The sequence below is a fragment of the Empidonax traillii genome, unplaced genomic scaffold, assembly GCF_003031625.1.
Source record: "Empidonax traillii isolate 1590-97213 ecotype Southwest subspecies unplaced genomic scaffold, ASM303162v1 scaffold561:size787514, whole genome shotgun sequence".
NCBI classification, from domain to species: Eukaryota; Metazoa; Chordata; class Aves; order Passeriformes; family Tyrannidae; genus Empidonax; species Empidonax traillii.
This window is the reverse complement of record NW_020955754.1, coordinates 626,945-643,718: the sequence shown is the minus strand read 5'-3', so window position 1 is coordinate 643,718 and position 16,774 is coordinate 626,945. Positions and strand designations below refer to the sequence as shown.

At 50.1% G+C, this 16,774-nt stretch overlaps 1 protein-coding gene across 2 annotated transcripts in view; it reads left to right on the top strand.

Moving 5' to 3' along the window:
- The window catches only part of KIRREL3 (kirre like nephrin family adhesion molecule 3), a 144,413-nt gene that overhangs the window by 10,117 nt on the left and 117,522 nt on the right, over positions 1–16,774 (top strand). For both annotated transcript variants that reach the window (XM_027897829.1, XM_027897827.1), the window contains exon 2: positions 14,936–15,013. In XM_027897829.1, coding sequence (XP_027753630.1) covers positions 14,980–15,013 — 34 coding nt within the window. In that variant the 5' untranslated portion in view covers positions 14,936–14,979. The remainder of the gene's footprint in view (positions 1–14,935; positions 15,014–16,774) is intronic.

The following is a 16,774-nucleotide window of genomic DNA, read 5'->3' as shown; positions in this document are numbered from 1 at the left end:
AAGCACCCTTATTTATTTCATCAGCTAAATGCTGCAAACCAGATGCCTGACTTCCATCAAGGCACTTAATGATGATGATCATTGCTGCCTCTAATGCAGTGTCTCCCAGCGAGGGACAGTGCCAGAGCACAGCTGTTGACCAATGGGGGCCTGTCTGTTTTCTCCAGTATTTTATGGTACTTTGCTATTTTTTCTGCTGGGCCTCCTTTTTTTTTTTTTTTTTTTTTTTTTTTTTTTTTTTTTTTTTTTTTTTTTTTTTTTTTTTTTTTTTTTTTTTTTTTTTTTTTTTTTTTTTTTTTTTTTTTTCCCTGAGTTGCAGGAAGTTTTGAGGTGGAACGTGGCATCTGTTTAATGGAGCAGGAGCCTGGCAAGGCAGATGAGCTCAGGGAGCGAGAAGGGCTTCAGAACACTTCATGTGTGTAAAAACACGGTCCCTGTATCCTCCCAGAAGCAGGAAAAGGACGTGGCTGCTCTTTCCCAGCTATGCTGGGAGTAAATAATACAGATGAGGCTGCGTGGGGAGGTTTTGGTAGAGGCAGGAGGAAAGATTAAACATAAGAGATCTGTTCATCGTGCCAGAGGGGGGTTTTTCCTTGGCTTGAAGTACGAGGAGGAGCTTGAGAGGACACGAGGCCGGGCACAGACACTGGGAAAGGCACACACAAGTCAGGTGGCTTCCCTGGGAAGGTGGGGGTAGGATCATGTCCTTGCATCCCAAGGTTTGAGGATGGATGTGCTGCAGCTGCTGTCAGGGCAGGCAGAGGCACTTTGGTGGTGCTGTTGTGAAAGGTGTCAGGAGACCTTTAGGCTGCTGTCATCCCACAGAAACCAAACGTGGCTGTTGAATCCAACCATGGTGTCTCTCTCCTGCTGGGAAGTGCCGTGTGACTTCTGAAGGTGTGTTAAGATCTCCTAAGAGACAATTAAGAATTTCAGCGTTGCTTTGATATTTGTGGAACAAAACGTTGACACAACACACCACCAGGCTACTCAGGTTTGTTTTAACTTGCAGTTTAGGCTTCAAAAAAAAAAAAAAAGGGTATGAAATGAATTAGCAAATTATTTTGATTGCTTTGTTCATTTTCGCAGCAGGAAAGTTACCCACCTGGAAAACACTGACTGGCTGCAGGCAGGAGCAGAATTTATTACCTGAGATAAATGGATCTGGGATAAAAGTCCTCTTTATTTTTTCATTTTAGCTGCAAAGGATGACACGCTTCTGTTCTGCTCTTTGTGCCCAAGATCAAATGAAAAGGAACTTTGCATAGGTGTTCCAGTGCCTTTCAAGGGAAAGTTTCTCCCCCCAGCCCAACCTTTTCCTCCTGGAAGCAGCCCCTCGGACTCGAGATGAGAGCGATATTTAACGTCCCTTTCGCAGCGATGCCAACACAACTCTGAGTCCCAGCACCGGCACCTGCTCTGTGTTCCATCCCACGTGCACAGTCTCTGATCTCTCTACCTTGGCCTTGTTTTATTCCCTTTTTTCTTTCTTCCTTTCCCCATCTCCTTCACAAAGATGTCTTTGTGGAAGGAGCGTCGTTTCATTCTCCCGAAGGTCCCGAGCGGCGGCTGGCGGAGCTCGTCTGCAGGGTGTCAACTGCACTAAATGAACACCCTCAGATCCCTGTAAATCCCTATTTACACATAATAAACACCAGGGCATAAAACATAGAGGAAATAATACATTATTGATTCCAGCAGTGGCACGTAATGCCCTTTGAAAGGCAGGTGGGGCATGCCCGTGTGTGAGCACTCCAAAGGCTCCTTGGAAATTCAAGGCAGGTCAGCTGTGTGCTGCTTCCCTCCATGAGGGGAGAGCATGGGCAGGAGGAAGGGGGAAAGGTGGATTAGAGCTGTTTGCAGATAGAATAGCAAAGGGGGATATTTTAAATATAAGGAAGAAGTTTTTACAGTGAGGGTGGGCAGGCCCTGGCACAGGTTGCCCAGAGAAGCTGTGGCTGCCCCAGCCCTGGAAGTGTCCAAGGCCAGGTTAGTCGTGGCCTTAGTTGGTCTTGGGCTACTGGAAGGTGCCCCTGCCCATGGCAAGGGTTGGGAATGAGATGATCTTTAAGGTAACATTCAAGTCCAAATCATTCTATGGTATTTTTCTGACCTGAAGCCCTGTTGGGTTTGTTCGGATTTTTGAGCAAGAAGGTGCTTGAGAGAAATATTCCTACAAGTGGAGCCAGAGCCTTCAAATGCCCTTGGCTTCCCCTCTCAGAGCAGGTGAACTCTCCCTTTGTGTTTAGGCTGCACCAGAAGGAGTGGTTTGTGTGCAGGATCCCCTGGTCATGTCTGTATGTGAGCAAAACTAAAGCTTGGTGCAACATTTTGGGGGGTGCAGAGGCAGCTTTTTTTTGTGACTGGGAAGGATGGCTTACAAGCAACTCTTCTGGCTGTGAGTAGGATGCACTCCAAAACAAAAGGCACGGGGGTTTTTCTCTGTGTGTATGATTATTTTTTTTGTTGTTGTTAGGTTTTTTTGCTTGTTCCTTAAAAAATGGTGACGTGTTTGCCATCTGAGGTGCCCTGTCGGCATCCCTGCCCTGGTACTCGTGTTGCAGTGATGAAGAACAATGTTTTGATGCTTGCTGAAATTGTAGCTGATGATTTCTTCTTTCCCAACAACGGGCTCCATCCCTCATCTCCCGTGTGATTCATGACATTCATTCCCCTGCTTTATCTCCGGCTGAGGTTCAGGCAAGTGAGGTCCGTCAGGCTTGACAGGTAGTTGGAATAGGTTTTGTTGGGTTTAAATGAGTTGAGAGTTCAAACCCAGGCAGGTAATGGAGCAGTTCTGCTCCCCTTGTTCACTTTCAGGAGATTGCAGACCTTGCTGCTCCTCACAGCGCCGGTTTGGAGGCAGAGGAATTCTGAGCTGTGTTAGCATGTAGAGCACGGCAAGGGGGAATGGCCTAAAGCTGAAAGAGGGCAGGGTTAGATGGGATTTTTGGAAGGAATTCTTCCCTCTGAGGGTGGGCAGGCCCTGGCACAGGTTGCCCAGAGAAGCTGTGGCTGCCCCTGGACCCTGGAAGTGTCCAAGGCCAGGTTGGACGGGGCTTGGAGCAACCTGGGCTGGTGGAAGGTGTCCCTGCCCAGGGCAGGGGGGTGAGATTAGATGATCTCTGATGTCCCTTCCAACCCAGACCATTTCATGATTCTGACAGAAAGAGCATCTTCATGAAATGTGGATAACTTGAACTGGCACATGTGCCCGATGAGCCGCCCTGACCTCAGAGCAGAGCTGTTTGCTTGCTCGTGTGAACTCTGCAGTGAAAACATATTAAAGTTCCCTTTTCCTGCAGCTCTTTTCCTCCAGGTATTTAATCTTAGTTTACAGATGAAATGTGCAGTGGAGAAAAAGATGCTAATCACACAGTTGCTGCACTCTGCTCCAACCACTGAAAAATTTATTACCATCTGTCCTGGATTGGACAGGGCTGTGAGCAGCACCACAGTAACAGCTTTGAGCAGCAGCAGTGGACTCCACACTGCAACAGGGAACAGCACCAAGCCCATGGGACCACACAGAGACCTTCTGGGGTTGGTACAGGAGAGCTGCACTTGGCAGTCTTGGCTAAGGTCAGAGGCAGGAAAAGCCCGTGTTGGGCTCGAAGCTCCCAGCACTGATGAGCGTCATCAGCTGCTTTCTGACGGGAGGTGGTTTCTTGTCAATGCTCTCAGGCACATGGTGGGGTTTTTGGGGTGTCCTGTGCAGAGCCAGGAGTTGGACTCGCTGATCCTTATGGGCCCCTTCCAACTCAGGATATTCTGTGATTTAACTAAGTCAGCTTCTTCCCACAGTTTTCAGGCAGGTGTTGAGATGGCTGTCGTTATTCCAGTCTCCTGGATACATCATTATGCACATCCCTAATAGGTCCCTTCCGTGGCTGTAATGGGGCACGTGGCTTTATATGATCAAGTTCTGCCAGGCTTTTATGAACCCAGAGCAGAAGGCAAGGTCAGAAATCAGAGCAGAAATGGGATTTCTCCAGCTCCCAAAGAAAAGTGTTTGGCCACGCAGCTTTCTGAGCACCTTGTAATATCAAACTGTCTTGGAAGCAAAGTGGTTTGATTTTTGGCCTGTCTCTGCCCTCAGTGGATTAGTGGACTTACAGTTCAGAAGGACTCAAAACTACAGCTCCTGTGATGCATCTTAAATATACGATTTTCGCTTGGCATTTTCCAATAGTGATGTTCCTCCCCAGCTGCTCTTCCTGCAACTGTATTTCCCCTCCAGCACCAGCAAGACCAGCTGATATCTCGGAGCACACAGCCATGCCATAAAGTCCCTCTCCTGTGGCTCTGTTTGCCTGTGAATCTCCTTTTTTAAAAAAAAAAAATAACTTGGGCTATTTTCATAAAACCTCACACCTTGAAGAGCCCGAAATTGCTGAGCAAGGAAATAATGGTTGGCGGCGCAAGGAGTGCTGGTGTCTCTCCTGCAGCAATTAGCAAACCTTAACGCAGCCCTGGTTCTCTTTCCAATTAAACCCCGGCAAGCTGGAGTACACGACGTGGTAATGAAACAAGGGGGGGTTGGAGCTGCTCTGCTTGCTGGTTTGAGGGTGTGGGAGCTTTAGGCTGTCTGGTTGAAACAGAGCCATTGAAAGTAATGGGCTGGACAATCTCACCCCATTACTTTTAATGGGATTGAGGGAGTGCGTGTGGGAGCAGCGCTGGGGGAACCAGGGGAGCTGTTTTCACACATCATCCAAGTTATGGCCAGCGCTGCAAAAGTGCCCCCCTGGCAGTGGAAGCTGAGCTGGGCAGTCAGTTATGAGGTTTGGCAGCAGCTCTGAGCAGGGCTAGCAGGAAAGGTGCAGAAAGGCACCAGTTCCACCAGGTCTTGGCATCAGCCCTGAGCAGGGCTTATTTTGGTCAAGGCACATCCCAAGGGGAGGGAATTGCAGGATGTGTGGGAGATCCCTGCTGCCTGTGTGTGTTTTGGGCTGTGTGAGGGCAGTGGCAGAAGTCCTTCCCTCGTACACATCTTCCCTGGTTTACCTTCCTGCCTCTTTCCTGTGCCAGTTGCATCTGTAGAGGTGGAAGAGGGATTGAACATGGTGTGAACTGCAGCGTTTTTAGCTGGGCCTGGTGGGCATCACCAGCAAAGCATTTCCAGCATGAAGATGCAGCCAGCAGGACCAGTTACACAAATTGTGAGTTTTCAGGTCAATTAAGAAACTGAAAATGCTCTAAAAAGGGAAAGGGTTGGCCATCAGACAGGAATCTCACCGGAGCAGTGACTCAGGCTGAGTGCTGCAGCCTGTAGCTGATGTCGTGGGTGCTCGCTGTGCCCTCTGCACCCAGGCAAGGTGAGCAGTGCTGGTGGAGCAGAGACAGCCCAGCCTGCAGCCACTGCTGTGAGGGGATATCTGCATGGCCTTGCTGCCTGGCTGATGGATTTGTTTCTCATGGTGGACCAAAATCTGCTCCCACTGGGACAGACCGTGTCCTGGCCAGGGCAGCAATCAGCCTCCCACAGCCTGAAATTTGCCCGCTCCCTTTCCTTTCTCCTGCTGCTGAGCATGGCCAAAACCCTCCCTGCCAGGGCATTTAAAGCCTCAATGCCTCAATCAAAGCAGCTTCCTGCAGAAAGGGATGGAAATGTGGTGATTAGTTAATCCCTTAAATCTGGTGGCTTTCTCTCCCTCCCTGCACTTGGTGCCTTGTTCCTTTGGGGAGGGTTGGGATCTGTTCTGCCTCTGCCCCTTCCACCTTAGCACCACACGCTCTTCCAGAAAGTTTTATCAGAAGGGGAGGAGCAGGGACTGCAGCAAATGCACCTCCACCTGGGATTAACTTGGCATTGCTGCTCCCTTGGCCGGGTTACTCGTGTGTGATGGTTTGGTGACACCCCCATGAGGTTCCCCAAGCTGTTTAGGTGCCTCAGCTCCCATTTAGATTACTGGGAGGTAACTCCAGTTTGGATATCTGGGGGAGGAAATGGAGACTAAGCTGTGCTGTGGGTCTGACCTGAGATAACACGCTCACGTCACTGGAGTCCTTCACCTTGGAGAGGAGGTGGCACAGCCTGGACTGGTCACAGCAGGTCTCCTGCCCCTTGGAGAGGGGGTGGCACAGCCTGGACTGGTCACAGCAGGTCTCCTGCCCCTTGGAGAGGGGGTGGCACAGCCTGGACTTGTCACAGCAGGTCTCCTGCCCCTTGGAGAGGGGGTGGCACAGCCTGGACTGGTCACAGCAGGTCTCCTGCCCCATCTCACCTCGCGGGCGGGAAGGCAGCTTAAAGAGTTTTCCAAAATTGCCGAGAGTTGCCAAGGAGGGGAAAAATAAAATAGAAGCTGAAGATCAGAAATGTTTTCTCAAAGGCTCAGATGCAGAATAGCAGCCATGCTGTGAGGTAACCAGCAAACAGGATTTAATTATCCGATGCACGGGAGTGACGGTGCCTGCGAGGCTGGAGTGCAATTTCCTGGGAATAGCAGGACTGCAGGGATCCCTGCTCTGCCCTGGGAGTGTGCCAGTGCTGCAGTGCTCTCCCAGCCTTTGAAGGGGCCTGCAGGGCCACAGCTTGTCCTCCTTGGAGGAGCCAGGCAGTTGTCAGGGGTGTCCAGCACGGGAAGCTTTGGAGCAGCTGGACGATGGGCTTTGTTGGATTGGGGGCAGGAGGAGCTGATGGGTCTGGGGCAGATGGGCTTGAAAGGGGACAGACACCCATTCCTTGGTGTCTCCAGGGGCAGAAGTGGTTTGTGCTTCCCTTGTACAATCTGTGTCTCCCCAGCCTTGTAAAATGGATGGCTGAGCCAGAAACACTTGCGAGGTGGGAGGTGTGAGGAGCCCTCGTCGATCAGGAGTGTGGCTGTGGGTGTGACCTTTACGGGGCTGAGCTTTTATTTTTTATTATTTTTCTTTCCAGCGTGTCCAAGGTCTGTCAGAGCAGCGTGGGGACTTGCAGGGCTTATTGCAAAGTGTTTCCATCGCCACGTTCTCCTCCCAGTGGGGCGGAGGTGTTATGGGATGATCCGGGTGGGGTGTGAGGCAGGGACAGCTCCTGCTTTGTGTGGATCTCTAGACCTGCTGGAAACGTGGCTCTCTGTGTGCCAGGGGAGCACAAAAAGTGTTGCTGATTCCATCAGGAGATGTTCCCACCAGGCTGCAGGATAATGGCGTGCTGTGTGTGTGGTTAATGGTGTTTCACACACACTCCATGTGCTCTGGTCTCTGGGGCTTTTCCAGTCTCCAGGGCATGTCCTCACAAAGGCATTCTGATTCCCTGGAGAGCTTGTTCCAGAGGAAGAGGTGCTGCAGGAAGGTTGGGTGGGTTTCATAGCTGTCCTCCACCCTTTCCTCTCCAGCACAGTGGTGTTACTTCTCTGCTGCCTGGAGTTGAGCACACAGCTCCTGGGTTTGGTGGGGTAGAAGAAGGTGGGTGGAGGAACAAGAACTGTGCATCAGTGCCACCACAGCCCTGGGCAGGCAGGTCCCCCAGCGACTGCAAGCCGGGTCTGAGCAGCCAAGCGGAGCGTGGGGGTGACAGACAGCCCTGGGCTGGAGCAGAGGGAAGCCTGGGGGAGGCAGAGCAGTCAGACAGGGAGAGGGACAAGGCTTACGCTGCCTGTTCACCTCCCCTGCCCTCGCTGTCAGTGCCCCAGTGGGCACGAGGAGCTCCGTGGAGCTGTGTCAGCTGGTGCAGCGCAACCACTGGAGTGAGACCAAGACAGATGTGCCCATCACCTGGCTGTCCTGCCCTGTCCCTGTCCCTGTCCCCTGCCACCTCCTTGGAGTCTGCCAACGTGTTCTTGTCAGTTCAGGTCTCCTGGTGGGACCATGTGGATGGTGATGTGTCCTGGGCAAGTGCCAAGGAGAGACTGGAGGGTGCCTGGGGAGGTGCTTTGCTGTTGCTTAAGTTTCCCTGGAAGGCTTGTTCCTGACCTTCCTGCAGCGGCAGATGCATTTGAGGCCCGAGTGGAGTAGCAGGTAGAATGGAAACACAGATTAATTCCCCGGGAAGCCCCTGCAGAGCAGGTCAGAGCCACCAGCAGGTGAATTGGCCACAACCCCACTGGACAACACAGGGAGGGTCCAAGGGCCAGGCCTGCAGCAAACCCAGGAGCTTCAGAAGCTCTGAGCTAGGCGAGATGAAAGTGGCCACAGCATGGCAGGCCCTGAAAAATACTCTCAAAATCGTGGAGCCAGGGGGCAAATGCTGGAGCTGCACCCGCCGTGAGATTGTACGAGGAAACGCTGACCCCACAGGGGAGGAGCCTTCAGAAGTGGGGTGTGGAGGGAGCAAGTACAACCCAAAGTCACAGGGGACTGTTTCTTGGTAATCCTGCTCAAGGATCTGGGGTCCTGGGCAGCCCCACCAGCCTTTCCTGATGCCTGGGTGTGCTTTTGTCCAGGTGACGTGGAAGTCTCTGGCTGTGCTGGGTGTCTGATCCAGCTCTCATCAGTGCAAACTGGAGGGGGTTTGATACTTTGGTAGTTGATAGTAGTGAAGAAAACAGTTTCTACATAACCTTTTATTTGTTTTTCTTTCAAATAAAACCCCATGTGGAAGTTAAGACTTTTACAGCAGGAAATACAGGGGAAAATACCTTTTTTCTGCACGTGAGGTGTAGTTAAGCTGTGGAACTTGCTGCCCCAAGACCTTAGCAGAGCATTTTGGATGATTTGACCAGTGTAAATGCATTTCTGTGCATACAAAGGTGTGAAAGCCGTTTATGTGAGAAGCTCCAAGGAGTGACGGCCACCTTACCCTGGGGTAAACTGTTTTTTTCTGCTGCAGCTCCCTCAGATTTTTTTACTTCAGGGGAAGGAAAAGAAATAATCCAAAGAATGACTGGATTTGAGGTTTGTGAGGGTTTTTCTTCACTTGTCAGATGCTCCCCAAATTGGACACGTTTTGTGAGAGGTTCAGAAAAAGTGCACCAGCCGTGGAGGGCTGGGGAGGAGAGTGGGGAATACAGACAGATTCAGTACTGAACTTTGGGGACCAAAGGCTCTGTGTTGCCACCAGAGACAAAAAAAACTCTTCAAAACACTCCACTGCTGAGTTACAACTTGGAGGTGCCTCTTTTCCCTTCATTAGCCAGGGAACACAGCGATATCATTCTCTTTACTCAGCAGCACGGATCCCTCTGCTTTCTTTCCCCTTCTACCAGTTGTGTGTCCTGCTAAGAAGCAACTTTTAATTGTCTGGTACCAGGGCAGAGCTTGTTCCTGGGGAGAGCTGCCTCCTGCGTGTTTCTCTGCTCTTCCCCTTGAAGCACCTGGAGCTGGTGCCTTCCAAGGCATTTTGGAGGCCTGGATTCCAGTGGGATATTCCAGTGGGATATTCCAAGGCACACGCCTGCCCAAAGTTGTTTGTCCCAGAGCAGCTCCTCCTGTGTTGTGGAGGGCTCTGTTTTTTCACTGGGTTGAAAGAGGCTGCAGGTATTGGACTATCCAGGGGTGTTTAAGGCAAATTTAGGTCTTAACAGAGGTTCTACAATTTTGGGGAGTTTTCCTTCACCATGCAAAGCTGAGCTGACCTCTCCAACGTGGACTTTACCCTGTGCAGCCCCGAGACAGGAGGCTTTGGAGCAACAGAATCTGCAACCAGAACTGGCTCCTGAATGGGGGGCCATTTCCACAAGCCTTGCTGTGTGTCCTTCTCTCTTTCCAGGTCTTTGGGCCTGGAATAGCCAGTTGTGTTTTCCATCTCGGAGCAATGAGCTGGCAAACATCTCTGCTCCATCTGTTTTCTTTTGTTGATGGATTCTTTAAAGTCAGATTGTGGTCCCACAGGGACACACTCAACTAATCCTCTGCTTTTAAGATTTTATTTGTGCAATAAATGGATGACAAGGTGGTTTGCGAGTACATAATACAATAAATGGGTTTATAAATGCAACTTTTCTGCAGAGCACTGTAGAATAAAATACAATATCACTACGGCATTTAACACTGATCTCTGGTTCATTCATATTTCAAACAGTAATGTGCCCATTTTCTCATGTGGGATACCTCTTAGGTTTTTTTAATACATTTTTATAAATTAACCAGGCACAGATTTAATAATGATGTGCATTTGTATAGCTTTTTCCATCTCTGAGGATCTTGGATTGCTCTCAGACTTAACGGCGTAATATAGAAATTACGTGCCCAAGGATCTGTTTGCTCTCTGCCAAAATGCAGCAGGAGTTTGGATTGCTCAGGAATGTTGTGGATGCAAATGGCCTGGAGGGAGGAAGCTTGAACCCAGCACTCAGGGCAGGAGAGCTTGGAGGGGAAGGTGCTTCGTGGGTGCCCAAAGTCCTCTAAAGAAGAGAGGCCGTGGAGATCTTTAGGAAATCTCCATGAGAAAAGCAAGGTGGTTACTGAGGAACCAGGAGGCTGGAAAATGGAGAAAATGCTCCTTTATGTGTGTCTTGTACTTTTGGGATGCAGCATCCCTGGACATGGTGGGGCCAAGGGCAGGGAAGGCCTTGGGAGAACAATCTTTTCTGCCCAGATGTGCCTTCTTAATAAAGTCTCCATCAGGACAGCAGCTGGATCCATCAGGACAGGAAAATTCTGAGCAGAAGGACAAGGTTTCTCAATCAAAGTGCGTAAATGTCCAAAATCTCTTAGATTTGTGATGTAGGATTTTCTCTTCTCACCTTTTCTGGCCAAAGGAAAGTGTTGAGCTTCTTTCTTTGGGGGCTTTAGTGCTCTTTGAAGAGTTCTTTGCTTCTGGGATCCCCAGGTGAGATGAGGCTTTTCCAACCCTCAGCCTTTCCCAGTTCCCACGTTTTGGTGTCTCTGACACTAGGATATCTGCCATGGAAGTTGTTCTTTCACCATCCTGGAAAGAAAAAATGTAAAGTTAAACTCATGCAATTGGACAAAAGTATTTACAGGTAGCAAATTGCTGTCACTGTAAAAGGAAAACATGAGAAAATGGAAACGTGATATTTATGTTAATATAAAGTTTTAAAAATTTAATTTAAGAGACCAGCTGTTTCTGCTTCTCTTATAAGAGCTTAATTGGTATATAATAGCATAGTTAATTAAATACAAATCAATAGTTTAAACCAGCTAATTGATATTTAATATGTATGGGAAAATATAACTTAGTTGTAATGTCATTAACTCAATATTAAATAAGCAATGGAATTGCAATTATGCCTTTACAACGATTGTAAAGTTTATCGTTCTTTAATAAACTTGCAATTAGACAGGGTGAGCTGAAAAATTATTAAACAGGTATTATTGGGCTATTAAACATTTATTATCATTCCTGGTGGGATACAGCTACACAATAGTAGACATTATGATCATGTTAATAAACCCTTATTACTGCTCTGCAGCTTCAGCCTTTAGTGCCCGGTGATCGGAAACCTCCTTCCCTTCCTGAGCTGTGAGTGGAGGAATCGCCTTGGAATTGAGGGAGGAAACCCCAAACATTGGGAGAAACCAGGAAAAAGGAGGAGGATTCTGTAGTTTGGGCTAGTGCTGAGAGATCATTCTTCCAAAACAAACCTTCCCCCCAATTTCCCAGGTTGAAGGTTTGGTTCTCGAGGACCCTGAGCTCTTGTTTCTTTAAACTGGCTTTCGCTTCATTGTCACTGGCAATACACGGTTTTAACTTGGTTCTGATTTGTCTGACGAGCGGTTCTTGTGCCAGTTTGAGGTTTGTTAATGAAGGTCCCTGTGAATGAGTCAAAACCAGGGTTCTGCCATGGGTTTTCCAACCAGGATCCTTAAGCTCCCACTTCTCCACAGTGCCTGGGATGATAAACTTCAGCTGAAAGTAGTTTTGCCCTTTTGAGAAAACTCAATTGCTGTTGCAAGGCAATGGATGGGATTGTTTTGGGAGAGTGGGGGTTAAAATATTCTGTTTTCAGTGGTGTCTCAGCAGCCCCCCTAAAGCCAAGACATTTAAAATGCTGGGTATCTGCTTAACTATTTTAGCTTTAGGTAGCCACTAAAAGCCATGAAATGGTGAGACATCCTTAGGCAGCAGAGTAATCTTGAAGTATTTTACCTTTTAAAGGCGCTCTCAAGTATTTAAAGGTGCCTTTAGCTATAAAGATTTTTGCATGTTCTCACAAATTTATGGTATGAATTATTATAATGCAGTGCTTTTGTACAGCTCCTTTCATCATGGGATATCAAAGTGGTTTATAAGTGTTAATTATAGCACCCCTCGGGGAGGCAAATGGGAAATAGGCACCCACACCAGTGTGTGTTGATCCAGGCTCCAGATGGGTAATAACCCACATTTCAGCTGGATCCAGCCCTGAGCCTCCCTCCCTGCTCTGAGGGCTCAGCTGGGACTGGGACCTCTTGGGTAGCACAGTCATTGCCTTGGCCAGAGCCCCACGACCTCCTTTTGGGAGCATTTTGCTCACTGCAATGGGAAGGTGAGAGCTGGACAGCAGAGTGGTGGGACAGTCACTCCCCCCCAGGTGCCTGGAGCTGCTGGTGCCTCCATCACTGCTGTGGCTCGGGATGTTCAGCATTGGGAGGATGTGGAGCTGCTGGAGTGGGTCCAGAGGAGGCCACGGAGATGCTCCAGGATTGGAGCCCCTCTGCTCTGAGCCAGGCTGGGAGAGCTCGAGGGGTTCACCAAGAGAACAGAAGGCTTTGGGGAGATCTGAGAGCCCCTTGCAGGGCCTAAAGGGGCTCCAGGAGAGCTGGAGGGGGACTGGGGACAAGGCATGGAGGGACAGGACTCAATTAGTCAGAGCAATTCTGGCCGGCTCGACTGCACTGTGGGCTGTCCTGCCCTGTGTGGCACTAATCTAATTGTGTTGTTTTAATTACACTTTGATACCTTGGTGCTGTTTGAAGGCTCGATAGCAATCGATGGGGGTTTTGTTTTCCTATCAATAAGGACATAAAGGCTTTGCTGGCTCGGCACAACAGCCCAGGGGCTCTCGGCAGGTCACAGCTCCTGCCACGGGCACGGGGATTGTCTGTCCCCACGGGAATCCTGCAGACCTGTGTGGAACCCCCCCCTCCACAACCAGCATGGTCCTATGGATTCCAGTTATCAGACTGGATAAGGGAGGTGACCTGTGCTGTGTGTCCTGCTAAACCAGCAGGTCTTTGCAGTCAGGAGTGTTGGGGGCATCCAACACTCTGTAAGTCCATCCCTTTCTTAGTGTATTTGTGGTTGTGGACTTAGTGCAGATCACGGTAGGTCTCATCACCTCTGTCCTGCAGAGCAAGAGGGCTGCTTTCCACCACCAGAGATGGACGGTGGTTGCTCATTACCCCTTCCTGATGATAAGGACTCTGATTCAAGACACCACTGAGAGTTCTGATAGTTGGTTCATCTGTCCTGACTTTGTCTAATCTTTAGACATCTTTAGATCTGAGTTAGTCACTGCCCTTTATGGCCAAAAAGTGAGTTACAAGCCCCTCACTGTAACCCTGGTAGGTGAAGGGAGTCACTTCCTGGCCACGCCTGTTTCTCTCCAGGTCAAGGTGTATTTAGGGGAGCAATTACATTCCAACTTGCTCTGAGCCACTCGATTTTTGTCACAGTATCAACTTTGCTGAGATTACACGTGATTTGTGTTGCTTAGATGCTGCTGTCCTCCCTGGTGGCAGCCTTAGGACCAGGAGCTGTTGGTCCTTAGCCTCCTGCAAGGTGGAATCCTGTTTAATGTTAGAGAAAGCGCTTTAACTAGACCTGTGTGTACCCTGAGTGTCCTGGGGACCAAAGAAAGTTGTTTTTTTTCTGGGTTGAGGCTCCAATTCTTCCTCATCCTGTGCTCAAGAGGTGGCTATAACCACTCGACTGGGATGCCATGGCAGTGAGCACTGTTAGAGAGGGATGCTCTGTATCTGGGTCCGTACCCATACCAGCCTGGCTGTCTCCCATGACACTGCACATCCCATCAGGCCACAGTGAGCGACTCCCCTCTTCCTCTGGGCTCAGCCCCCATCTGCCATTCAACCCCAAGTTTGCATCGTGGCACTAATGCCCAGGCTGCCAGGCAGCTCCTGCTCTGCTCTCCAGCCACCTCTGCACTCTCCACCCTCCTGCTTCGCCGCCTTCCCCTCGTGTGTGCGACACAACTTCCCGGCGCTCCTTCCTCGGCTCCGCAGCGTCCGCAGCCACATTAAGTAAACATCAAAGGGGCTTTGATCAGCGGGGCTCTGCAGAGCGCAGAAGCCCCCGAGGAGCTCTGCAGGTCCACAGGCAGCATCGGGGACGTGGTACCTTAATTTTCTGCACAGTGACACAGGAGGATTTGTTTGAAGAACGAGAGCTCCGAGCCGCGCGCGGGGAGAGCGCGTGCACAGCCTGCTTCTGGAGAAACCCACGCTCACATCTCTCTCTCTCTCTGCTTGTTACCAAGAGTCAAAAAGCCCCCATTAAGAAATCAAGGCATCAAAGGCATGTGCCTCCTCAAACTCTGGCACTCTGCTGCTCGTGGGGTCACTTGCTTGCTTCTAAAGAGCAAGATTCCTCAGGCCAGACTTATCTTCCCTCCTGAGGGCCATTTCCCGTTTTGCTTTGCTGCCCACTAAGGGAGAGAAGGATCAAAGAGTCCATGTTGTTGCAACACGCTGCTGTGGAGGAAGATGCAGCTCCTTCCCTCACTTGGAATAGAGGACTGATTGAGAAACAGGCAGGGGAGGGGTTGGTGACCCTCCTGTCTCTCCATACACTGGCTTGGGACCCCAGCACAGCTCAGCTCAGTGAGGCTGACCAAGGACCCCAGTTCCATGCCCACCTCGCTGGTGCTTTACCTGAATGGTGTCCCCAGCAGGATTTGCTCCCTGCAGCATTCCCAGGAGCTGCTCTTGTCCCCAGCAGGATTTGCTCCCTGCAGCATTCCCAGGAGCTGCTCTTGTCCCCAGCAGGATTTGCTCCCTGCAGCATTCCCGGGAGCTGCTCTTGTCCCCAGCAGGATTTGCTCCCTGCAGCATTCCCGGGAGCTGCTCTTGTCCCCAGCCCGGTCTAACACCACGCTCTCTTCTCTTGCAGAACTGGGGCTCCCAGGAAGAGGATGCTGCCTAGTCCTGGGGTTCATGTACAAGGAGAAGTACCGCAGGATGACTGAAGGTGAGCAGTTCCCTCACCTTCTCTTTTTCCTCCTCTTTAGCCATCTCATTGCCAGGGGTGTCCCTGCTAGGGATGATCCAGGTTCTTGTTCACACTGAGAAGAAAATCCTGCTTTCCCTTTGATCTCCAGAGCATCTTAATAGGCATGGATGAGGGAAGTCCCCTGTGTGAAGCTGCAAGAGAAGAGCAGGAGCCTAGTAGTTCCATACATCCAAAATCCACTGTCTTTTCCTTTGGAAAGGATTTGTCACATGGGAAGCTCTTTCAGCAATTGCTGCATCTCCTCTTTTTGTTCTAGTTGGGTGGTGCTGCCTCACCATGACACTTTCAGAATCCTGCTTTCCAGTGCCTTTGCACCCCTCAGAGGCACTGTTCCATTGCTCATCAAACTCCTGCTAAAATGTCCCTCTTTTACATTCTAGTCATTCCCCAAGTGCTTTATGAGCATTGATTAATCCATAGAAATACCATAAATAATTATGAAGCGTAATAACTAAACAAAAACTATTTATGCTCGGAAGAAGTGGCATCCTTGCTTCTGGCAGCTTCTTTTCCTGGAGCCAACCCTGGCACAGCAGCTTCTGATTAATGCTGGATGAGAGAAGGAACACAGAGCCCAGAGCCCTTTGAGATGGGAGGGTCTCGAGGGTGTGTCAAGGAGCGTTTGGCTGCTGGGAGGCCGCTCTGGGAACTGCAAACTTGACCCAAGTGTGGATTTAACCCTTTGGGGAGCTTAGGGTGGAAATAATGGGGACAAAGAGTGTGATTTCTTGCCCTACTGCACTTCATTCTCTGGAAACATCCACGGTCAGGCTGGATGAGGCCCTGAGTAACCTGGTCTAGAGGAAGGCGTCCCTGTGCATTGCAGGGGGATTGGACTGGATGACCTTGAAAGATTCATTCCAACCCAAACCATTCCATGCTTCCTTTTCCTTGTGGGATGGCGAGTCACCAGCAGACAGCCATGGATGTGTCTGCTCTCACAGGAAGCCTTGTCTTCCTGAGAGTAAAAGGTGAGTTTGTTTCCATGGAGTAAAACTCTTGGAGAGGCAAGTTTATGGCTCCAACATCAGTTAGAAGATCAAAGGTTCCTTCACGTTCCCAGGAGCCCTGATACTGAGCTGATAACATGGGGAAAGTACTTCACAAGACTTCACCTCCTGCTTGTTAATTACCACATGCTCTTTAAACATTGATTAGAGGATGTTTTTAACTGGAAGGAGCTGTCCCCTGGGAGAAGGGATGGCAGAGTCTCGTCCGAGCGCTGTGAGAAGGTGCAGTTTCCCTCTCTCTCAGTGCCTTCAAGCCTCTTGGAGAGGCTGCCCATGGCTGTGCCCAGACGGGCAGGAGCACCCTGGGGATGCTCACAGGGTGTCCACGAGCTGGCAGGACAATCCTTGGGTCCTGCCAGTCCTTTGGGACCGCTCTGGTTCCCTGGTGCATTCAAAGCCTGCTCAGCCTCTGATTGGAGCCCCCTTTTCAGGCTGAGCGGGGCTTTGTGTGGAGAGAACAAAGGAACATGAAAGGCCAAAAGTAAAGCTTTTGTGTGGCAAAGGGAACAAAGTGTTCCTGCCTGGCTGCAGCCAGTTTCTGGCCCCTGCAGGCTGCAGGGCCATTATGTTTAAAGGTACGATCTGCCAAAAAACAAAAGTCAGGGGGATTTCCATGGCTACAAAGACCTCCTAGGACTTGTGTTTTCACTTGAAGCGGCTCGGGATGACAATTGCAGGCCTCCAGCCTCCCGGGTTTTGGTGGATTGCA